The sequence below is a fragment of the Diabrotica undecimpunctata genome, chromosome 10 (genome assembly GCF_040954645.1).
Source record: "Diabrotica undecimpunctata isolate CICGRU chromosome 10, icDiaUnde3, whole genome shotgun sequence".
Lineage (NCBI taxonomy): Eukaryota > Metazoa > Arthropoda > Insecta > Coleoptera > Chrysomelidae > Diabrotica > Diabrotica undecimpunctata.
Genome location: NC_092812.1, coordinates 38,326,714 through 38,343,291, shown reverse-complemented (window position 1 = coordinate 38,343,291; position 16,578 = coordinate 38,326,714). Strand labels below are relative to the sequence as shown.

General features: G+C 30.9%; 1 protein-coding gene across 2 annotated transcripts in view; it reads left to right on the top strand.

Annotated features, from left to right (window-relative positions):
* The window catches only part of LOC140452516 (zinc finger MYM-type protein 3-like), a 76,360-nt gene extending 62,204 nt beyond the window's left edge, over positions 1–14,156 (top strand). For both annotated transcript variants that reach the window (XM_072546830.1, XM_072546829.1), the window contains exons 9-12: positions 754–1,209; positions 4,396–4,534; positions 4,742–4,841; positions 10,086–14,156. In XM_072546830.1, the coding sequence (XP_072402931.1) occupies positions 754–1,209; positions 4,396–4,534; positions 4,742–4,841; positions 10,086–10,260 (870 nt within the window). In that variant the 3' untranslated portion in view covers positions 10,261–14,156. The remainder of the gene's footprint in view (positions 1–753; positions 1,210–4,395; positions 4,535–4,741; positions 4,842–10,085) is intronic.
* The last annotated feature ends 2,422 nt before the right edge of the window (positions 14,157–16,578 follow it).

The following is a 16,578-nucleotide window of genomic DNA, read 5'->3' as shown; positions in this document are numbered from 1 at the left end:
TGCCGGATCTAACGATTGGGAAATGTGTCTGGGTAACCGATGTTAAAATTTATGCTTGTTGTGAGTCTCTTAGATCAACCTAGATCTTAATAAAATTAAATTGAGGTTAGATTTACCGCCGTAATAGTTGGCATTTAATACCAATACCTTATTACGTAAAACCGAATCAGTTTTCAGTGTTAGTGTTTCTATAGTTGACTATTGTAGATTACCAGTTAGGGCTATGAGGAGGTTAGGTTATTCTGGGCAATAACTGATCGAACTAAAAATGTTACGGATTATTTGTTAAGCCAAAATAAATATATAATAATAATAATATAATAAATAGTAATTTTAAATATACATAAACCCAAACTAAGCTCTATGTAGAGAATAAATTCATGCAATAATAATGCAATAAGTTGCAATTATTCTTTGTTACAGTTTGTAGCATTGTTACATTGTTCGTGTTTGTAGCTTAGTCATCGTTTCATTTATTTTTAGTTTAGCCCCCTATCAATAACTATATTTTTAGCCATATGGCTAAATAGTAGAATAGTAGCTTGAATAGTAGATAGTACAGCAATGTACACTGCAAACGTCGAATATATGAATATTGTCCAGATATTTCGATGCTATTAGATAACTAGTGAAGCATCTGAAATATATGATTTCAGAATAATGTTAAAAATATTTGCTGACAGAATCTCGTGGAAAAATTAATCAATTTATAAGAAGTTGAACTTCAATTATCTAATAGTCCTTTTATTTTAGTACACCTTTGGAGTAAATGCCTGGAAGCAGTGGGTTACTACGAAAAACTCTGACTTGGAAAAAACTCGTCATGTGAAACTGTTCAAAACTGAAATTCTACAATTAACGGCTGATGAATTAAATTTTTCCCTCTGTTTATTTGTGAAAGAAGTCAGGAAACCGAATGGTGCGGAGTATGCACCAGATACAATATATTACCTATGTCTTGGAATACAACAGTATTTGTTCGAAAATGGCCGCATAGATAATATATTTTGCGATCCGTACTATGAAAAATTCACAGATTGTTTAGATGAAGTGGCAAAGAAGTTTTCAATTCTGTACAATGATTCACACTACATCGTTACTAGAGTTGAAGAGGAACATCTTTGGGAAAGTAAGCAGTTAGGAGCTCATTCACCGCACGTTTTACTGAGTACTTTGATGTTTTTCAACACCAAACACTTCAATCTCACAGTAAGTATTGTTTATTTTTTAAGCTGAAACCATTTATATTCTAGCACAGAAATGGTTAGCATATGGGAAAAATGGAAAAATTAATTCCGTATATGCGAATCATTTAATTACAAAATATCGTTCTACCATAACTTAGAAATTAAATACAGACTTAATTTTTAATGAACCAATAGGTACTGGGGAAGATTTATTGCCTCTGACTGATATTTCTTGTTCTAAAGGTGCCTATGTTCCAGTCATTTTGGCGACCACATTGATCCATCTTATTCTGTTCACAGCACCTCGAAATAGACTAGTTGACATTTAGATCAGAGGTGGTCTCTGGTCACTATTCAGAGACCTGGCGGTAGAAGCTTTTACCAGATCAATATTCTGGATCGAACTTGGTTCTCTGTCGTTTTTCGTGGCGTTTTATACTTTTGGCCGGTATTCCATCTCCAGCGCGCGTCGATGGTGGTGGTAGGTTGTTGGTAGGAGTACCGGCTTACAAAGAGAAGCGTTGATGGCGAAATCGTACAAATTTTATGAAAAAAATTTATTCTTTGTAACAAATTCTGCATAGTCCAAAGCCTAAACTACAAACATCAGATATCAAATTTTTAATAGTCGTATACGAGGATTGTCAAAAAATGTATTTTTTTACACCAGAGTAAAGTGTGTTTTTTTGACAATATCATTGGTTTTTGACGATAACGAATATTATCATAAAGAAAAGATGTTTAGATTTAAAAATAACTTTCAAATATTCAACATTGTTTATGTATATTAAAAAAAACTATTTGGTTCAACATTTTCTCTGCGATAACGTTAACAATTTAAGTTTGCTCATTAATGTAATACATTTAATGATTAAAAATTTAATAAAATAATTCTAAATAAACCTTTATGTAAAAATTCTATTGTTATCAAAGTAATTTTCTTTTAATTTCTGTTATTCACCGATAACTTTAAAATTGCTTAATTATAAGTGTGTAACGTTGTATACGACATATTTGAAAAAATAACAAACTAATTTCTTCTGTTATAATAAATACAAATGAACCATTACTATCTTCAATTTACTCTAACGCGTTCGGATTCTATGTCCATACCGTTCTATGACAAGATTCCTAACATACGGGCAGTTATACTACGAATTGCTTCAGTAATTATTCTCTTTTGATGGTGAACATCTTAAAATGGCAGTTGGAAGCATACCTTTTGCTTTAGTAAGTAACCACACAGGAAAAAATCGAGTGAGTTTATTAAATCTTGATGCCAAGAAATTTCAGAAAAACTATGAAAAATTCTTCCATTGAAAATATTTTCAATGTATTGACGTACATCTAATCTGCTGTGGGGCACGTTCAGCTAGGAGAGGATGATCAAGAAGATCACTTATCTTATTGTTTAAAAAGCACATAACGATCCGCATTCAAGGTGTGTCGGAAAAAGGAAGAAAGAATAAAGATTAATTATTTTATCTTTATAAAGTCCCACCACACAGTTGTTTTGAACGTAAAATCACTTAACCAACGGTAGTTTTGGCTAGAAACTGTTCCAGTTGATGGTAATGTTGCTTCATCTCAAAAAATAAGACATATTTATTTAAATGAGTTATCTAGTGCTAAAAGAACTCAAAAAAAGAAAGAAAATCATATTTTTAAGTCGTCCTATTACACATTTTTTAGTAAATAGTGTTTTGCTTAAAAAAATGCCCTGAACAGCCTAAACAAACCGTAGTTATCCCCATACACAAAAAAGGTAATCCTAAATTAACAAAAAACTGCAGACCAATTTCAGTAATTACTTCACTTTGTAAGATTTTAGAAAAAGCAGGGATTTCCACGGAAAATGGCGTATTATATCTATCAAGTAAAATATACAATTTAGTTGATGACAACGTACCAATATATAAAAGGCAGATTCCAGGTGGATGTATAAACACCGAACTTACGAGTCTTCGATTACGAGGTGAAACTCGAACTGGCTTCTGACTGAAAACGTGTGTTCTTTTATCCGTGAGATTCCTTTGTTCTCAGGGATTATGGCGTAGATTTTCGGGCTTTCCAGCTAAAGACCAATCGGCAATTTTTGCCGCTGTGAGAGGTGTTGTCGTTACGCTGATTGGTCAGTGAATGATCGCGTCCGACAACAATTACTTATCTCGGTTCAAATATAAATGAGAATTGGGAGATGAGCAAAGCGATAAAAATCCGCATTGAAAAGGCCAGAGCAGTGCTCTTCCGAATGAAAAAAGTATTGTTTGGAACGAGTATTAAAAATAACCCAAATAATCTGAAAATAAGACTCGTCTAGTGTTACATCTTCTCGACATTATTGTAATTAGTTGAAAACTGGACTCTTACTAAATCGCTACTAAATAAACTTTAAGCTTTCAAAATGTGGGTGTATGGAAGGCTGCTACGCATAACCTGGGTTGACAGAGTGACAAATGAAGAGGTATTACGTTTAAAATTATAACCCGAAGTAGTAAAAACCTTAAAAATACGAAAATTGAAGTATTTTGCCCGTGTCATGCGATACTCAGAACGTTGTGGAGTCCTTTATTTTGTTATTCAGGGTAAAATATGTGGAAAGAGAGAGACTAGCGGAAGAAGAACATGGCTTCGTATCTCAAGTGAGTGGTTTAATCAGTCTTCTTCGTCCCTCTTCAGAGTTATGGTAAATAAAATTATGATAGACAATATTCAGTAATGGACATGGTACGGAAAGAAGAAGTGCAAACTTAAATTTTTAAAGATCTAAATAGTGCAAAGAAAATATGTAACAAAATAGTTTTGTTAATGTAAATAAGCACTGTTAAATTTTTTAAGTTTTTTTTAAATATGAACATTTTTTTTCTTTATAATAGTAAGAATCACATTTTTTGATAAACTTCGTATACGACTAATAAGGAAAGATCTGCCCTCTACACGTTGAAGATGATTGCAACAATTTGAGTATACATCTTTCAACATTAAATATTTAAGTTTATGTAGTATAAACTTTAATGGAATATTAGAAAATGCGACTGACTATCTTATTTATCCTTCTGATATTGGTCCATGTATGATCAATCATATTTCAGTTAAGACTTAATGTTAATTTTGCTGAATTTTACTAAAAAATACTACTTTGACACTATACATATCCATCCTTAATGTTTTAGAACTTTACTGTATTTTCAATGTTTTATTTTTATAGAGTGTAGATGAACATATGCAGCTGTCTTTCTCACATATAATGAAGCACTGGAAAAGAAATCCAAACCAGCCAGGTGCTTCTAAGGTACCGGGTTCCAGAAATGTTCTTTTAAGGTTTTACCCTCCACAAAGTGCAATCCGTAAGTTTATACTACTATCTTTTTTTATTTCTTAAACTATTCATACTATTCATTTATTCTTTAGCGGTTGCTGAAGTTTTGATTCAAATTATTTTGTATGGAAGCTATTTTGCTCCGCAATAACTAGATTCATTTTAAGAACGGAATGTGTCTGAAGTAGAACTTTAAATCAGTTTAGTCTACTTTATAAGCTCTTTTCTATTTTAGAAAATAATGTAAGGAAGAAGAAGGTCTATGAACAACAAGAAAATGAAGAAAACCCTCTAAGATGTCCCGTTAAACTTTACGAATTTTACTTGTCTAAATGGTAAGTTAAACGTTACTTTTGGAAACAATAGTAGGAGTTTTTTCGTCTGTATACTTTGGCAGCTGTTGTTTGCATTAACACGGGTCAAAAAATGATTTTTTTTTACAGTTTTCCGATCATATTTTTGCACATTCTAATTTAGATAAACTAGCTTTTTGATACAATACAATGTATTCGCATATTCGCACCGTACAGCTGAATTAGTATCGCTGTCTGTAGGTTTGAAAACATTTAAAACATTTATAAATCTGTGGTAATAAAACAAAAAAAATTGTAATTAATCGTAAATATAGTCTGTATATTAATTATTTATATATAAATAACGTTATCGTAGTTTTTATGTATTACAAATACATTTCTTAACAGTTCAAAATTTGGATATTTTTACGAACACAGAAGTTGGATTTGTCGATTATCACAAAGCATGCGACAGTATCGAGAAATGGGCTTTGTTAACAGCATTGGACGACGCCAGAGTAGATTCAAGATATGCTGCCCTCCTTAAGAATATATACGATGATGCTATTTTTCACTTAAAAATAGATGATGATCTGGGAACTATGAAAATAGACCTTGGCAAAGGTATGAGACAAGGCGACACCATCTCACCCAACTTATTTACTTTGGCATTAGAAAATGTCTTCAAAAAACTAAATTGGGCCGAAAAGGGATTAAAAATAGATAGAGTATATCTTAACCATTTGCGTTTCGCAGGCGACATAGTACTAATAAGCACAGATATCCATGAACTAAAATCAATGCTACAAGATTTAAATCACAAATCGAATCAAATAGGATTAATAATGAATCTCGACAAAACAAAGATATTAAGCAACAGCCTAGAAAGCATCACGATAGATAACATCAATATATATATATATATATATATATATATATATATATATATATATAATATATATATATATATATATATATATATATAAGAAATACGCCGATTTAACGCCCAGTGTGAACACTTAAAGTTTACGGTCGAGAGAGAAGCTGATAATATGATTCCGTTTGTAGACATGCTTATACATCGTGGCAGTGATGGCATGCTAAGTACGGAGTGGTATCGTAAACCTTGTTTTAGTAACCGTTTCATAAACTTTTATTCCCAACATCCATCTAAGATGAAAACAAATTTGGTTTTGGTCCTTAAAACTAGAGTTATCAACTTATCACACATTGAGTTCAGGGACAAGGGACTAAAAAAGTTGAGATCTATACTACAAGAGAACTCCTATTCTACAGGGCTTTTGAATAAACTCATTTTTGGTTCTCATTTTCCTTTGCAATTTTCTGACGACCAAAATTTTCATAATAATGAGGTGAATGAGGTCCGACAACTGACACAGACATTGACACAGAACACATCAGAGCTACCACAATCTAAAATAACGTATGGTTGCCTACCCTATATTCCAGTTCTCACACCTAAGCTATTGAACATTTTCAAAAATGTTAGTGGCTTAAAAATTGCAACTAAGAATGTGAAAACGGTATCGAAGTTGTACACAAAGACAAAGGATCCTTTCACAATACAGGAGTCATCGAATGTTGTTTATTCTATACCGTGTGCCAATTGTAAAAACGTGTATATCGGAGAATCATCTCGTAATTTTCACAATAGAGTAATATCACATCGCAGCGACATAAAAACCAAAAAGATAAACGCATGTGCGCTCACAGAACATGCATTAACTTTAAAACATGAATTTAATTTCGAAGATTCCTGTATTCTGGCAAAGGAAAAAAACCATTCAAAACGTGTTTTCTTGGAAATGTGTTTCATAAAATCTAATACGTCTTGTATAAATAAAAAGTCAGACATAGATAAATTGAGCAACATTTATTGTTACTTACTGACAAAACATCAAAAATAAAATAAAGATTTACTTTTACATATACACACCGTAATACACCTGCATACAAAACATGTTGCATGCTATCAAGACAGGTTTAATATACTACTTCCATTAATATAATAGCAAGAACTCCTAATTACTTTTTAATCACACTATTTTTGTTTTTTTTTTCTGTTCTCTATGGATCAGTCAAAACACACCATGAAAAGATGTTACTAACAAAATTTTAACTTTCCAACTATATTTTAAAATGTATATTGTCCATTATTTTAAATGTTATATTTTATATGTGTGTTTTTAATGTTGAGTGTCGTAGCTTTACAAAAATAATCTCAACGACTAGTAAGTTGTAATGACAATTTGAGATATGTTGTAAATATTTACACTTTCTTCTAATTACAGTGTCTTGAAAAAGGAATAAAAGAATTCCGAAAGCTCGACCAAAAGTCAAAAGAGTGTTTTTATAACATCCCGGCCAAACCTACTGACTGCAGCCCTAATAAACTGTGTTATTTGTATATATATATATATATATATATATATATATATATATATATATATATATATATATCTAGGACATGCAATTAAAAACGAAAAGGAAAATCAAACCCTAGAAATTAAAAGAAGGACACAATATTGTCATGGGCTGCTTTTGGTAAGTTGAGCTTCATTTTAAAAGACAGAAAAATCCCAATACACTTAAAACGAAAGACCTATGAGACTTGTATACTACCAGTTGCAACTTATGGATTTGAAACTATGGCAATAAAAAGAAAAATGGCAGAACAATTAAGAGTAACTCAACGGGCCATGGAGAGGGCCATGTTAAATATAAGCCGTAGAGACAAAATTCCTAACACCGAAATACGTCGAAGAACTAAAGTAACCGACATCATGGAAAAAATAGCGACATTGAGATGGCAATGGGTAGCACATGTAGCAAGACAAGACACCAACAGGTGGTCTCATAAAGTGACATTCTGTAGAACTCAAGAAATAAAAAGAAGCGTGGGAAGACCCAAAAAGAGATGGATAGACGATATAACAGCTGTAGCTGGAAAGCAGTGGATAAGAATTGCAAAAGATAGAAAAGCGTGGAAGCAATTGGAGGAGGCTTATGTCCAACAATGGATAAATGAAGGCTGAAGAAAAAGAAGAAACATTTTACTAGCTTATTATGTATATATTTGTAACAATAATATAATACCAATTTATAATTATATAATGTATAATTGTATAATTACAGAGTTTATTTGTACTAAAATCGAGTTTGAGTAATTATTTCAATAATGATTTTTTGAGATCCTAATTCTAACCTCACTTTTGCAATTTTAAATGCAGATTTACTGTTGTAAATATATAAATTATAATAATAATATGTAATAGTATTATTTTTTTCCGGAAACGTTTTATAAAACTAGTTAATACGTTGTAACAATATGTGGAATTTAATTTACAGTAATTATTGCATAAAAGTTTCTTTCTATATAAATTATTAGACCTTATAGCTGCAATCCACAGTTCGCATTGATGCTTTTTATGATTTGACACTTTTACTTTTATTGTAGCAGTTTGCTATGCAGCAAACATCACCTACTATCGTTTTAAACAATTATTATAATATTGCAATATAAGTTATAAAAACCTTACGGTGATGAAAAATTTGGCCGATATGAGCGCTTTAAACGTGACATATATCCCCTCCCATCAACTGCACAGAACGCAGATGTTGATATTTTAGTATGAGAGGATCATTTGATACGAGAAGAGAATTAGAACTATTATTAATGTTAAGAGACAGACATGGTTCATACAGGATGTTTCAACGATTTAAATGAGAAGTTTCTTCATCGTTAGATTGGTCGAAGAAGTGAATTTCGATGGCACCTTGATATCTGTTATTAAACTCTTAGAATTCCACTTCTGGAGATACATGAAGAACTGCTAATTTTTTTTTAATTAAAATGATATTCATATTAAATAAATCCAGCAAAATATATAATTATCAACGGAATATCCAGCATCTGTCAAATTATCAAATCATATTAAGTATCAATGAAGCATTTACAGATATGTATGTTTTCGTAAAACAAGCTATCTTCGGTATTTTTATTATTCTTATCATCAGTGGTTACTATTATTATCCAGATTTAGCCAAACGGCTCTCACTCCCTCCCTCTTAGGGAAAAATTTACTTATCCCAGATACCTACGGTATCAAATCCCCTGGAAGCGATCCCGATCCCCTGGAAGCAGTGATATCCAAAACATACTTAAAAGACCCTTTTTTCGGCCAACTCATGTATCCCTAAATTGTATACGTACATGTTTCTTTTATAATACGCAATGGAACAGGCAAAGCCTTTTCTAGGTCAAACGTAAAACAGTTAAGTTTTTCTCTATTTACAATAGAAAATTCCTTGTCATTATCTTGACTTGTTCTTGCTTTTTCAGCCTTTAACAGATGCAACGCAATCTGTGTTTTTAGACTAGTCTTTTCCTGCTCATTGGTGACACACGCTAGTTTTGCCTTAAATGTACCACACACTTCACACAAATGCGTCTTTAGATCGACTATGAAAGTGTAGATTAAAATCACGATCGAATGCATTTCGGTATACATTACTTCCGATACGAGGTATTTTCTATTCGGATTATGACTTCGGGTGTAATGGGACTGGTACATGGGGAAACTGCCAATGTGTTCACGTACATATTGAACGTATTCTTCAGGAGTTTTATATCTTAGTTTATTTCTACCTCGCAAATCTTCTCCAGGCGATGAAACACGCATACCTTGAATTGCTCTTTCAAGTCGACCATTCGAAATTTGAAAGGTTTGCAAAAGTACTGTTTAGAAACATTTAGGGATTATGTATGTTATTTAATAAAAATAATTTAGGGGTTATGTATTTTGTTAAATGTAAACAATAAGTATTTGTACCTGGAGATAATGATTTTGAATTCACCAATCTGTCGGTTCATATTCACTCTCACTGCCAGGAAAAGGTTATATTTCAGATTCGCTAGAACTCAAGTTTCAGATCTTGTCGCTCTCAAAATAAACTGATTTTAAACACGCTACTAAAATCTGTTAAATGCCACAGTGGTATATGTCACGCGTCTACTGACTTGTATCACTCTGCCTTTCAATGCTATTAGCATTTCGTTTAATAGGTAGACTAGTTATGTCATCTCTAGGTACAATGGGAAACATAATGTACTTTAGAAACAAAAGGAAACTCTACTTTTTTGTTAACAAAATCTAAATAACCAAAGATAATATCGGGATTAACCTTTATCGGGACACAATCTTAAGTAAATAGAAAGTCTAACTAAAATATTAGTATTATTTTATTATTTTTATTTTATTTTAGCCCTGAAAGTGTAAAAACAAGAAATGACGTGTTCTACTTACAACCAGAACGATCTTGTGTTCCAGACAGTCCAGTATGGTATTCAACAATGCCACTACCAAGAGAGGCACTGGAAAAGATGCTTCATAGAGTAAAAATGGTTAAGGAGATCAATGTTGCTCTTTTAACAAGTTAATTTTTCAGTTGTATTGTAACGCAGCCATAATATTTAGTAATATTGAGTTGAAGTTGATAACAAAGAAAAAACTAACCAATGTCTTAATGATTGACCTATTTTTTGTGTACCATTTTTATTTCGAGATAGACCAGGCTGTTAATATATTTCGAACATTCATTAATATCTATTAGTATTATCACAATTTCTTTTTTTTTTTTCAAATATTTAACTATATTTTAAATCATGTTAATTAATGCTTTATAGCTATAATTTTTGTGCTTATTCCATGTGATTATATATTTATTACACTTTATATTATTTGTTTTGTAGTTTAAAATGGTTTCTTGTGTCTAGTAAAAATTACTTAAACGTTTTAAACATCGTATGAACATGGCTTCAGAAAAATATTAAGTAAATGAGTTTACATCGACTATTATCCATATTTCATGCCAGCCACTATTTCGATCAAATTTCTGCTGAGTTATATAATAAACGATTTTTATATGTCTAAGTTTTTATTTTGGGTGTTATTTCAGTTGGCTTTGGTTCAGTTCGTATATTATCTACTGCACTCACATTATTTTCACAATCTTAAGTTACCATCTTATTTGCAATAGTATTTCTATTTTTATCCTATTTTAAGTTTTAAATTAACTTAAATTGTCTTCCAAGAGCGTCCAGTCTTGTAAGAAAATGGTGCGCTCTAAGTATTTCAAAGTTCAATGAATATCGTGATAATGAATCTCACCTTGGAGTTTCTCTATTATCTGATCTAATATTAATACGAATACCCACAACTAATTTATCCTTTGAACTTAACGGTGATCCAAGTCGACATCAATGTGAATAGGTATGGATCTTGACATTGTGCTCTGAAGCAATCTCAGTCTCATATGAATTTTATCAATCTGCCCTACACTTATATAAATATATTTACCACAATTTTCAAATACTCAACAGGAACTCATTTTCCATTCAATGACCACTACATAACTTGACGAATTATTATGGTTTCTTAAGATCAATGAAAACCATATGAATACCGTCATCAGCCTCAATGCTGTTGTTAATTAGCCTAACATAAATTTCAACTGACTATGTCATTTTTCTCTAATGGATTCATCCATTGTTTCTCTCCCACGTTTTTATGGTGTGATTAATTAGGATCCTATAAATTACTCATTGTTCTGCATTTTGATTGTTTTTGTACACATGCACTAAGATAGTAGTTCTCTCCAGTCTTAAAAAAACTATTTTGCAACTAGTTCCTGTTTCAACTAAAGCTTTCCATGCCTTTCCAGGATTATCATCTGTCATTTATGGAGTAATTTCGTCGTTCGTTACTTTGTATACTGTGTTAAGTTATGTATAAAGTATTTCTTGGGAGCAATTTTAACATGTTTTCGTGTATTTCTGTTATTTTTGTCTCAAATACATCTAATCTTAGCTGTCTATGTTTGGCCATATTTTTATAGTTTTTTCTTTTATTTTTGACTTCGTATGAATTGCAGAGTCTACTAATACCAATTATATTTATGCAAATTATATGGACCGTTTTTTCCCGTTCTAACACATTTTCTTATTTTTTAACTGAAGTGAATCATAATTCAGTTTTATTATTTTGTCATTTATTGCTCTTATGGCTTCGTATATATAACCACATTGAAAAATAAAAGACGTGGTATACACTCCTTGGTTACATAATTTCATTGACCCATTTTCTTGTTTGTTATAGAGATGATCAGTTTAGCATAAAGGTGAATTGCAGGAGATGCGACCGTTAACAAGAACTTTAATTTAGTCAGTTTTTTATCCTCGAGCTATAGATAAATTTTACAATGCTAGAAAACGGCATTCAGTTTGTTTTTTATTTCTTCTCTATGGGTGCATATTTTTCCTAGTTCTATAAGAAATCATCATAATTATTACAATTAGCTCATAACTTATTTTATTAACTAGAAAATTCTAGGTATTTCTTGGTTAATTCATTTTTAATTTTAACAAACTAGTTGACACACCTTTACTAAAGTATATTATGTATTAGTTATAAAGCATTAACCATATCATTAAACCATATTTAAATATATAGCGAAGCAGAAATACTAAGCCCCTTTTACTATGTTTCAACGTTAACTTTGAAAAGCGGCTCTTGTATTTTAAATACAATAAATTAGTTTTTTTGCAACCACTTAATAAAGATTTTTGCTGGTCATTTACAAAGAAAAGTTAACGTTTACTGAGAACTTGTGCAGTAAAATCTGAGTGCTCACTCACAAATTTACTCGAAGGAAAAGAATATCTGTTAGATCAAAAATATTTCAAAACTTGTAACTTTCAATTGTTTATACGAATAATCAGACATGACAAATAATACAATATCTTTAAACATAAATATTATGTTTATGTGCACAATTGATTGTAATGAAAATTATATGTTTAAATAACGTTTCATATTTCGATTTCCACTCCGGAAATCGTTTTCAGAAAAGTATTATTTAAAAAAGATACAGGAAAATGCATAACCAACAAGTTGTTATTTGTAGGTTGCTTTTCAAAATTGATTGGTTGACCCACTCGGTCCCGAACTCGGCAATAGCCTTCTTTTAGTTGACAAAAAATCTGAAGTGAATTCCATCCTCGGAATATCAAAATTCGGGCTGTTTTGTGTGTTTTATTTGTTTGCATAAAGTTTTTGAAAGAGTTAGTTAATTAGTTAATACAAGGAATTTGGATGTTAAGGCGATGTCTTACCGCATGTTTCTAATACACGAGTTGATCTTTAAGAGATATTCTGATACAGTACTTGTAGTAGCATAGAAAGTTATTTAAATATGCAAGAAGCATTGGTATCCTAAGATTATACATTAGGGAAACTACACAAGATCTTATATTCTCATACAAAAGACCTTATATTGTTCATAGCCTAAATATATCGTTGTAATATACTTCAGTTTATTAGTAGCACCCAATGCAACCGACCGTATATATTTCGTTGATACGAACAGGGTAAATTTATCGTTATACTAAACACTTCTAGCACTAACAGCATGTAACTAAGAGACAATGTATTTTGATATACGTACAACAATAAATCTTATTATACGTAAGTAAATCTATTTCAATTTTCACAACTAATAACATATATAATAAACGAACTTTATAGTGGATATAAAAAAACAAATAAAATTTCCATAACAAATCTTTAAAATACCAGCACAAATACTATTAATTGATTGTCAATCTAATTATAAAGTAGCCACAACTTTCACACAAAAAATACCTTTTGAACAAATACATAAATTTAGGAATTGTGAAATAAAATTTGTAAATAGAAGTCTGATATATTTTTTGTTTTAATTACTTTGACTCTTACATTGGCGTATTATCATAAAGTATCAATAAAAAACGCAAATATGGTTTTTACTATCCTTCCATAACTAATAATGTCACTTTAATTTTTTTATTAATTTTCGGTTTTACTGTTACTTTTTCGGAACTTTTGGAGTTTTAAAAATTTGGAAGATTTGGCTTGAAATAACAATTTTTCAAATTTTGATTCTACAGGTTTCTACAAATGATTTGCTATATTAATTTATATTAGGAATAAGTTAAAAAAATTTTAAACGGTGCGGAATATAAATTATTAACAAAAAAATCGGTCACATTTTATGTACCTTACAAGGACACGTTTGTTTTCGACTTAATATAGACCGTGGTCTGAAGCCAGTAAACCAATGTCTTACTAGGAGATACCGGCCGTGAATGCTGACACTTCTTTATATGTCTTACTTTATAATATAGTTTTAATATCTTGTTTTATTTACAATTAGGAATTTGTAATTTTTGTAAAAAATCATTGTCAATATACAATTTTCAAAATAAATGTTTCTCTCTAATAAATATATTACAAAGTATTTGTTATTCATTTTATTCTAAGTGAATCATACTGAATCAGTTTTAGATACAATGGAAATTCTGCACCCACTGGAGAACTCTTTAATCTATCAAATTAAGATAACAAGATATCAAATTAAGGTAACAGAAAACTTAAGGAGTGACTAAACCATTCAGAGCAAAGAAAACAAAAAAAAAATTAAAAAAAACAACAATATCTTTTGAGAATTAAAAAATCAATTGAAAAGTTGATGAACTAATTTATTTTAAAAACCAAAAATTTGAAAAGGCAGTAAAGCAGTAGCATCATCAAACGCACTGTTGAAGGAAAAAAACGTGTCCAAGGCAGCCAAGATTCGAACTTATGAAACAATAGTAAGACCAACAGTATTGTATGCATGTGAAACTTGGACAATGAATCAAAAAGAAGAAAAAAAGTTAGAGATTTGGGAGAAGAAAATCCTGAAAAAAGTTTTTGGTGGGATGGAAATCTATAAATAACCTAAAATAACGCAGAAAATCAGATCACAGAGAGTTATGATGGTTGGGACATGTTTTACGAATGCCAAAAGAAAGACACGTCCTAAGAGTCCACAAGAAAACTAAATTCCTGTCGTTGGCTGTGTACCATGTATCACAACAATTTTATTTAAAAAATTCCTTTATAAAAGGTATAATATTAAAAGCCTATTGGGCTACATCATAGAACGTTTTCGGAATTAATATTCCATCATCAGTGCAATCTGGATGTACATGTTTGAAGCCACTAAATATATGGATAAAAGCCCTTTAAATGTTAGATTAACTTTGAGTTACATTTTTTAAATTTATAAACTATGATGTTTAAGTTACAACAGGAATAGATTACATGGCAACGTTGCCAAGTTCAACATCATAGTTTATAAATTAAAAAATGTAACTCAAATCTAATTTAACAACATTTAAAGGGTCTTTACCCATATATTTAGTGGCTTCAAACATGTACCGGTTTTCTCATTATATTTTGACCCCCACTTATTTTCCTTAATTTCTGGAATACAAAAAAAAAGTTTCAAATAAAAGTTGTATTATTTTATCTGTACCTACCAACAATGTAGCAACAGTAGTCATGTATAACACTGTGTGATATGACACTTTTGTGCTGATACTTTACTGTGCGTCATGTGTATTGACACCGCGACAATAAAGTGTCATGACACAGTAACAGTGTCGTAACACCCCGAGTGTTTCCGGCCCGAGCAATGCAATTCACCGCAATAGTGCGATTTGATACAAGATACAACAAAAAGAGACAGAACAAGAAAGTTGTGCCTTAAAGTTTTCGAATCTCACCGAAACGACAGTGTCTTTCAACTGCGTTGACTATTTTGTATTTTACCTGGTTGCCACGTGTTATATATTTTACAGTGTCTGCAGATAATTTTAAGTCTTAAAAAATAAATTTGAATATATTTCTGTTTATGCAGATAAAATAATTAATAAAGAAAAAAACTGTATTATAAAAAAAAAACAAATAAATAAAATTTCAAATCTAGGTCCAAACAAAAAACAAAAAATTTGAAATTAAAATTGTTATTGTTTAACCCTTTCGCTCATAGGGTCCTCATATGAGGACATAAAATTCTTCATTTTTTGTATTACTCGAACAACTGTGGTAAACGTTTATTCATGTTGTCCCCATACAGGCACACAAAAAACTTTAATTTAAAACATATATCGCCACCTACTTGTGGGTAGAAGCACTACAAAACGGATTTGAAAATGTGTGAATAAGTGAACTAAATTAGAGGTAAGTTAGTTTTTACGATGAATATTATAAAATAATTAATTTGCTGTTTTCTTCAAGTACTAGTGCTTCAAAATGAGCAGGAGAAAGCCACTTACATATGAAGAACTGCTTCAAGAATTGGAACGGGGCTTGTCGGACGTTGAATGTTTATCAGATGACGGAGACGAATTGTGGGAAATACAGAGCAATACAGGTAATTTTTATTACTACCGAACTAAATCATACAGAAATCAATTAGGGATTCTTTTGTAGAGCAACTGGATCAAAATATTAACGAAATTGATGACATTATAGTTGAAGAGGTCGCTAATGAACAAAATGAAGGAACTTATGCTGGTGGAAGTAGTTACCAAGAAGATGAATTTATAAGTTCAATAACACCAAAAGGTGACATCAAATGGCATACAGGTATTACCTATGTTACATCTACTTTTCCTTATCATCAAGAGGAGGAGATTGAAGTTGTAGAATTGGAGAGCCCATGTACTTTTTTCTTCAAATACTTTACGGACGATTTATTTTCTCGTATGGTGGAATTTACAAATTTATATGCTGTGCCGAATAATAACATCCTTTCACCTACAAATATAGTAGAAATGAAATCGTTCTTTGGTGTTAATATTCTTATGGGAAATTTACACTACCCAAGGATT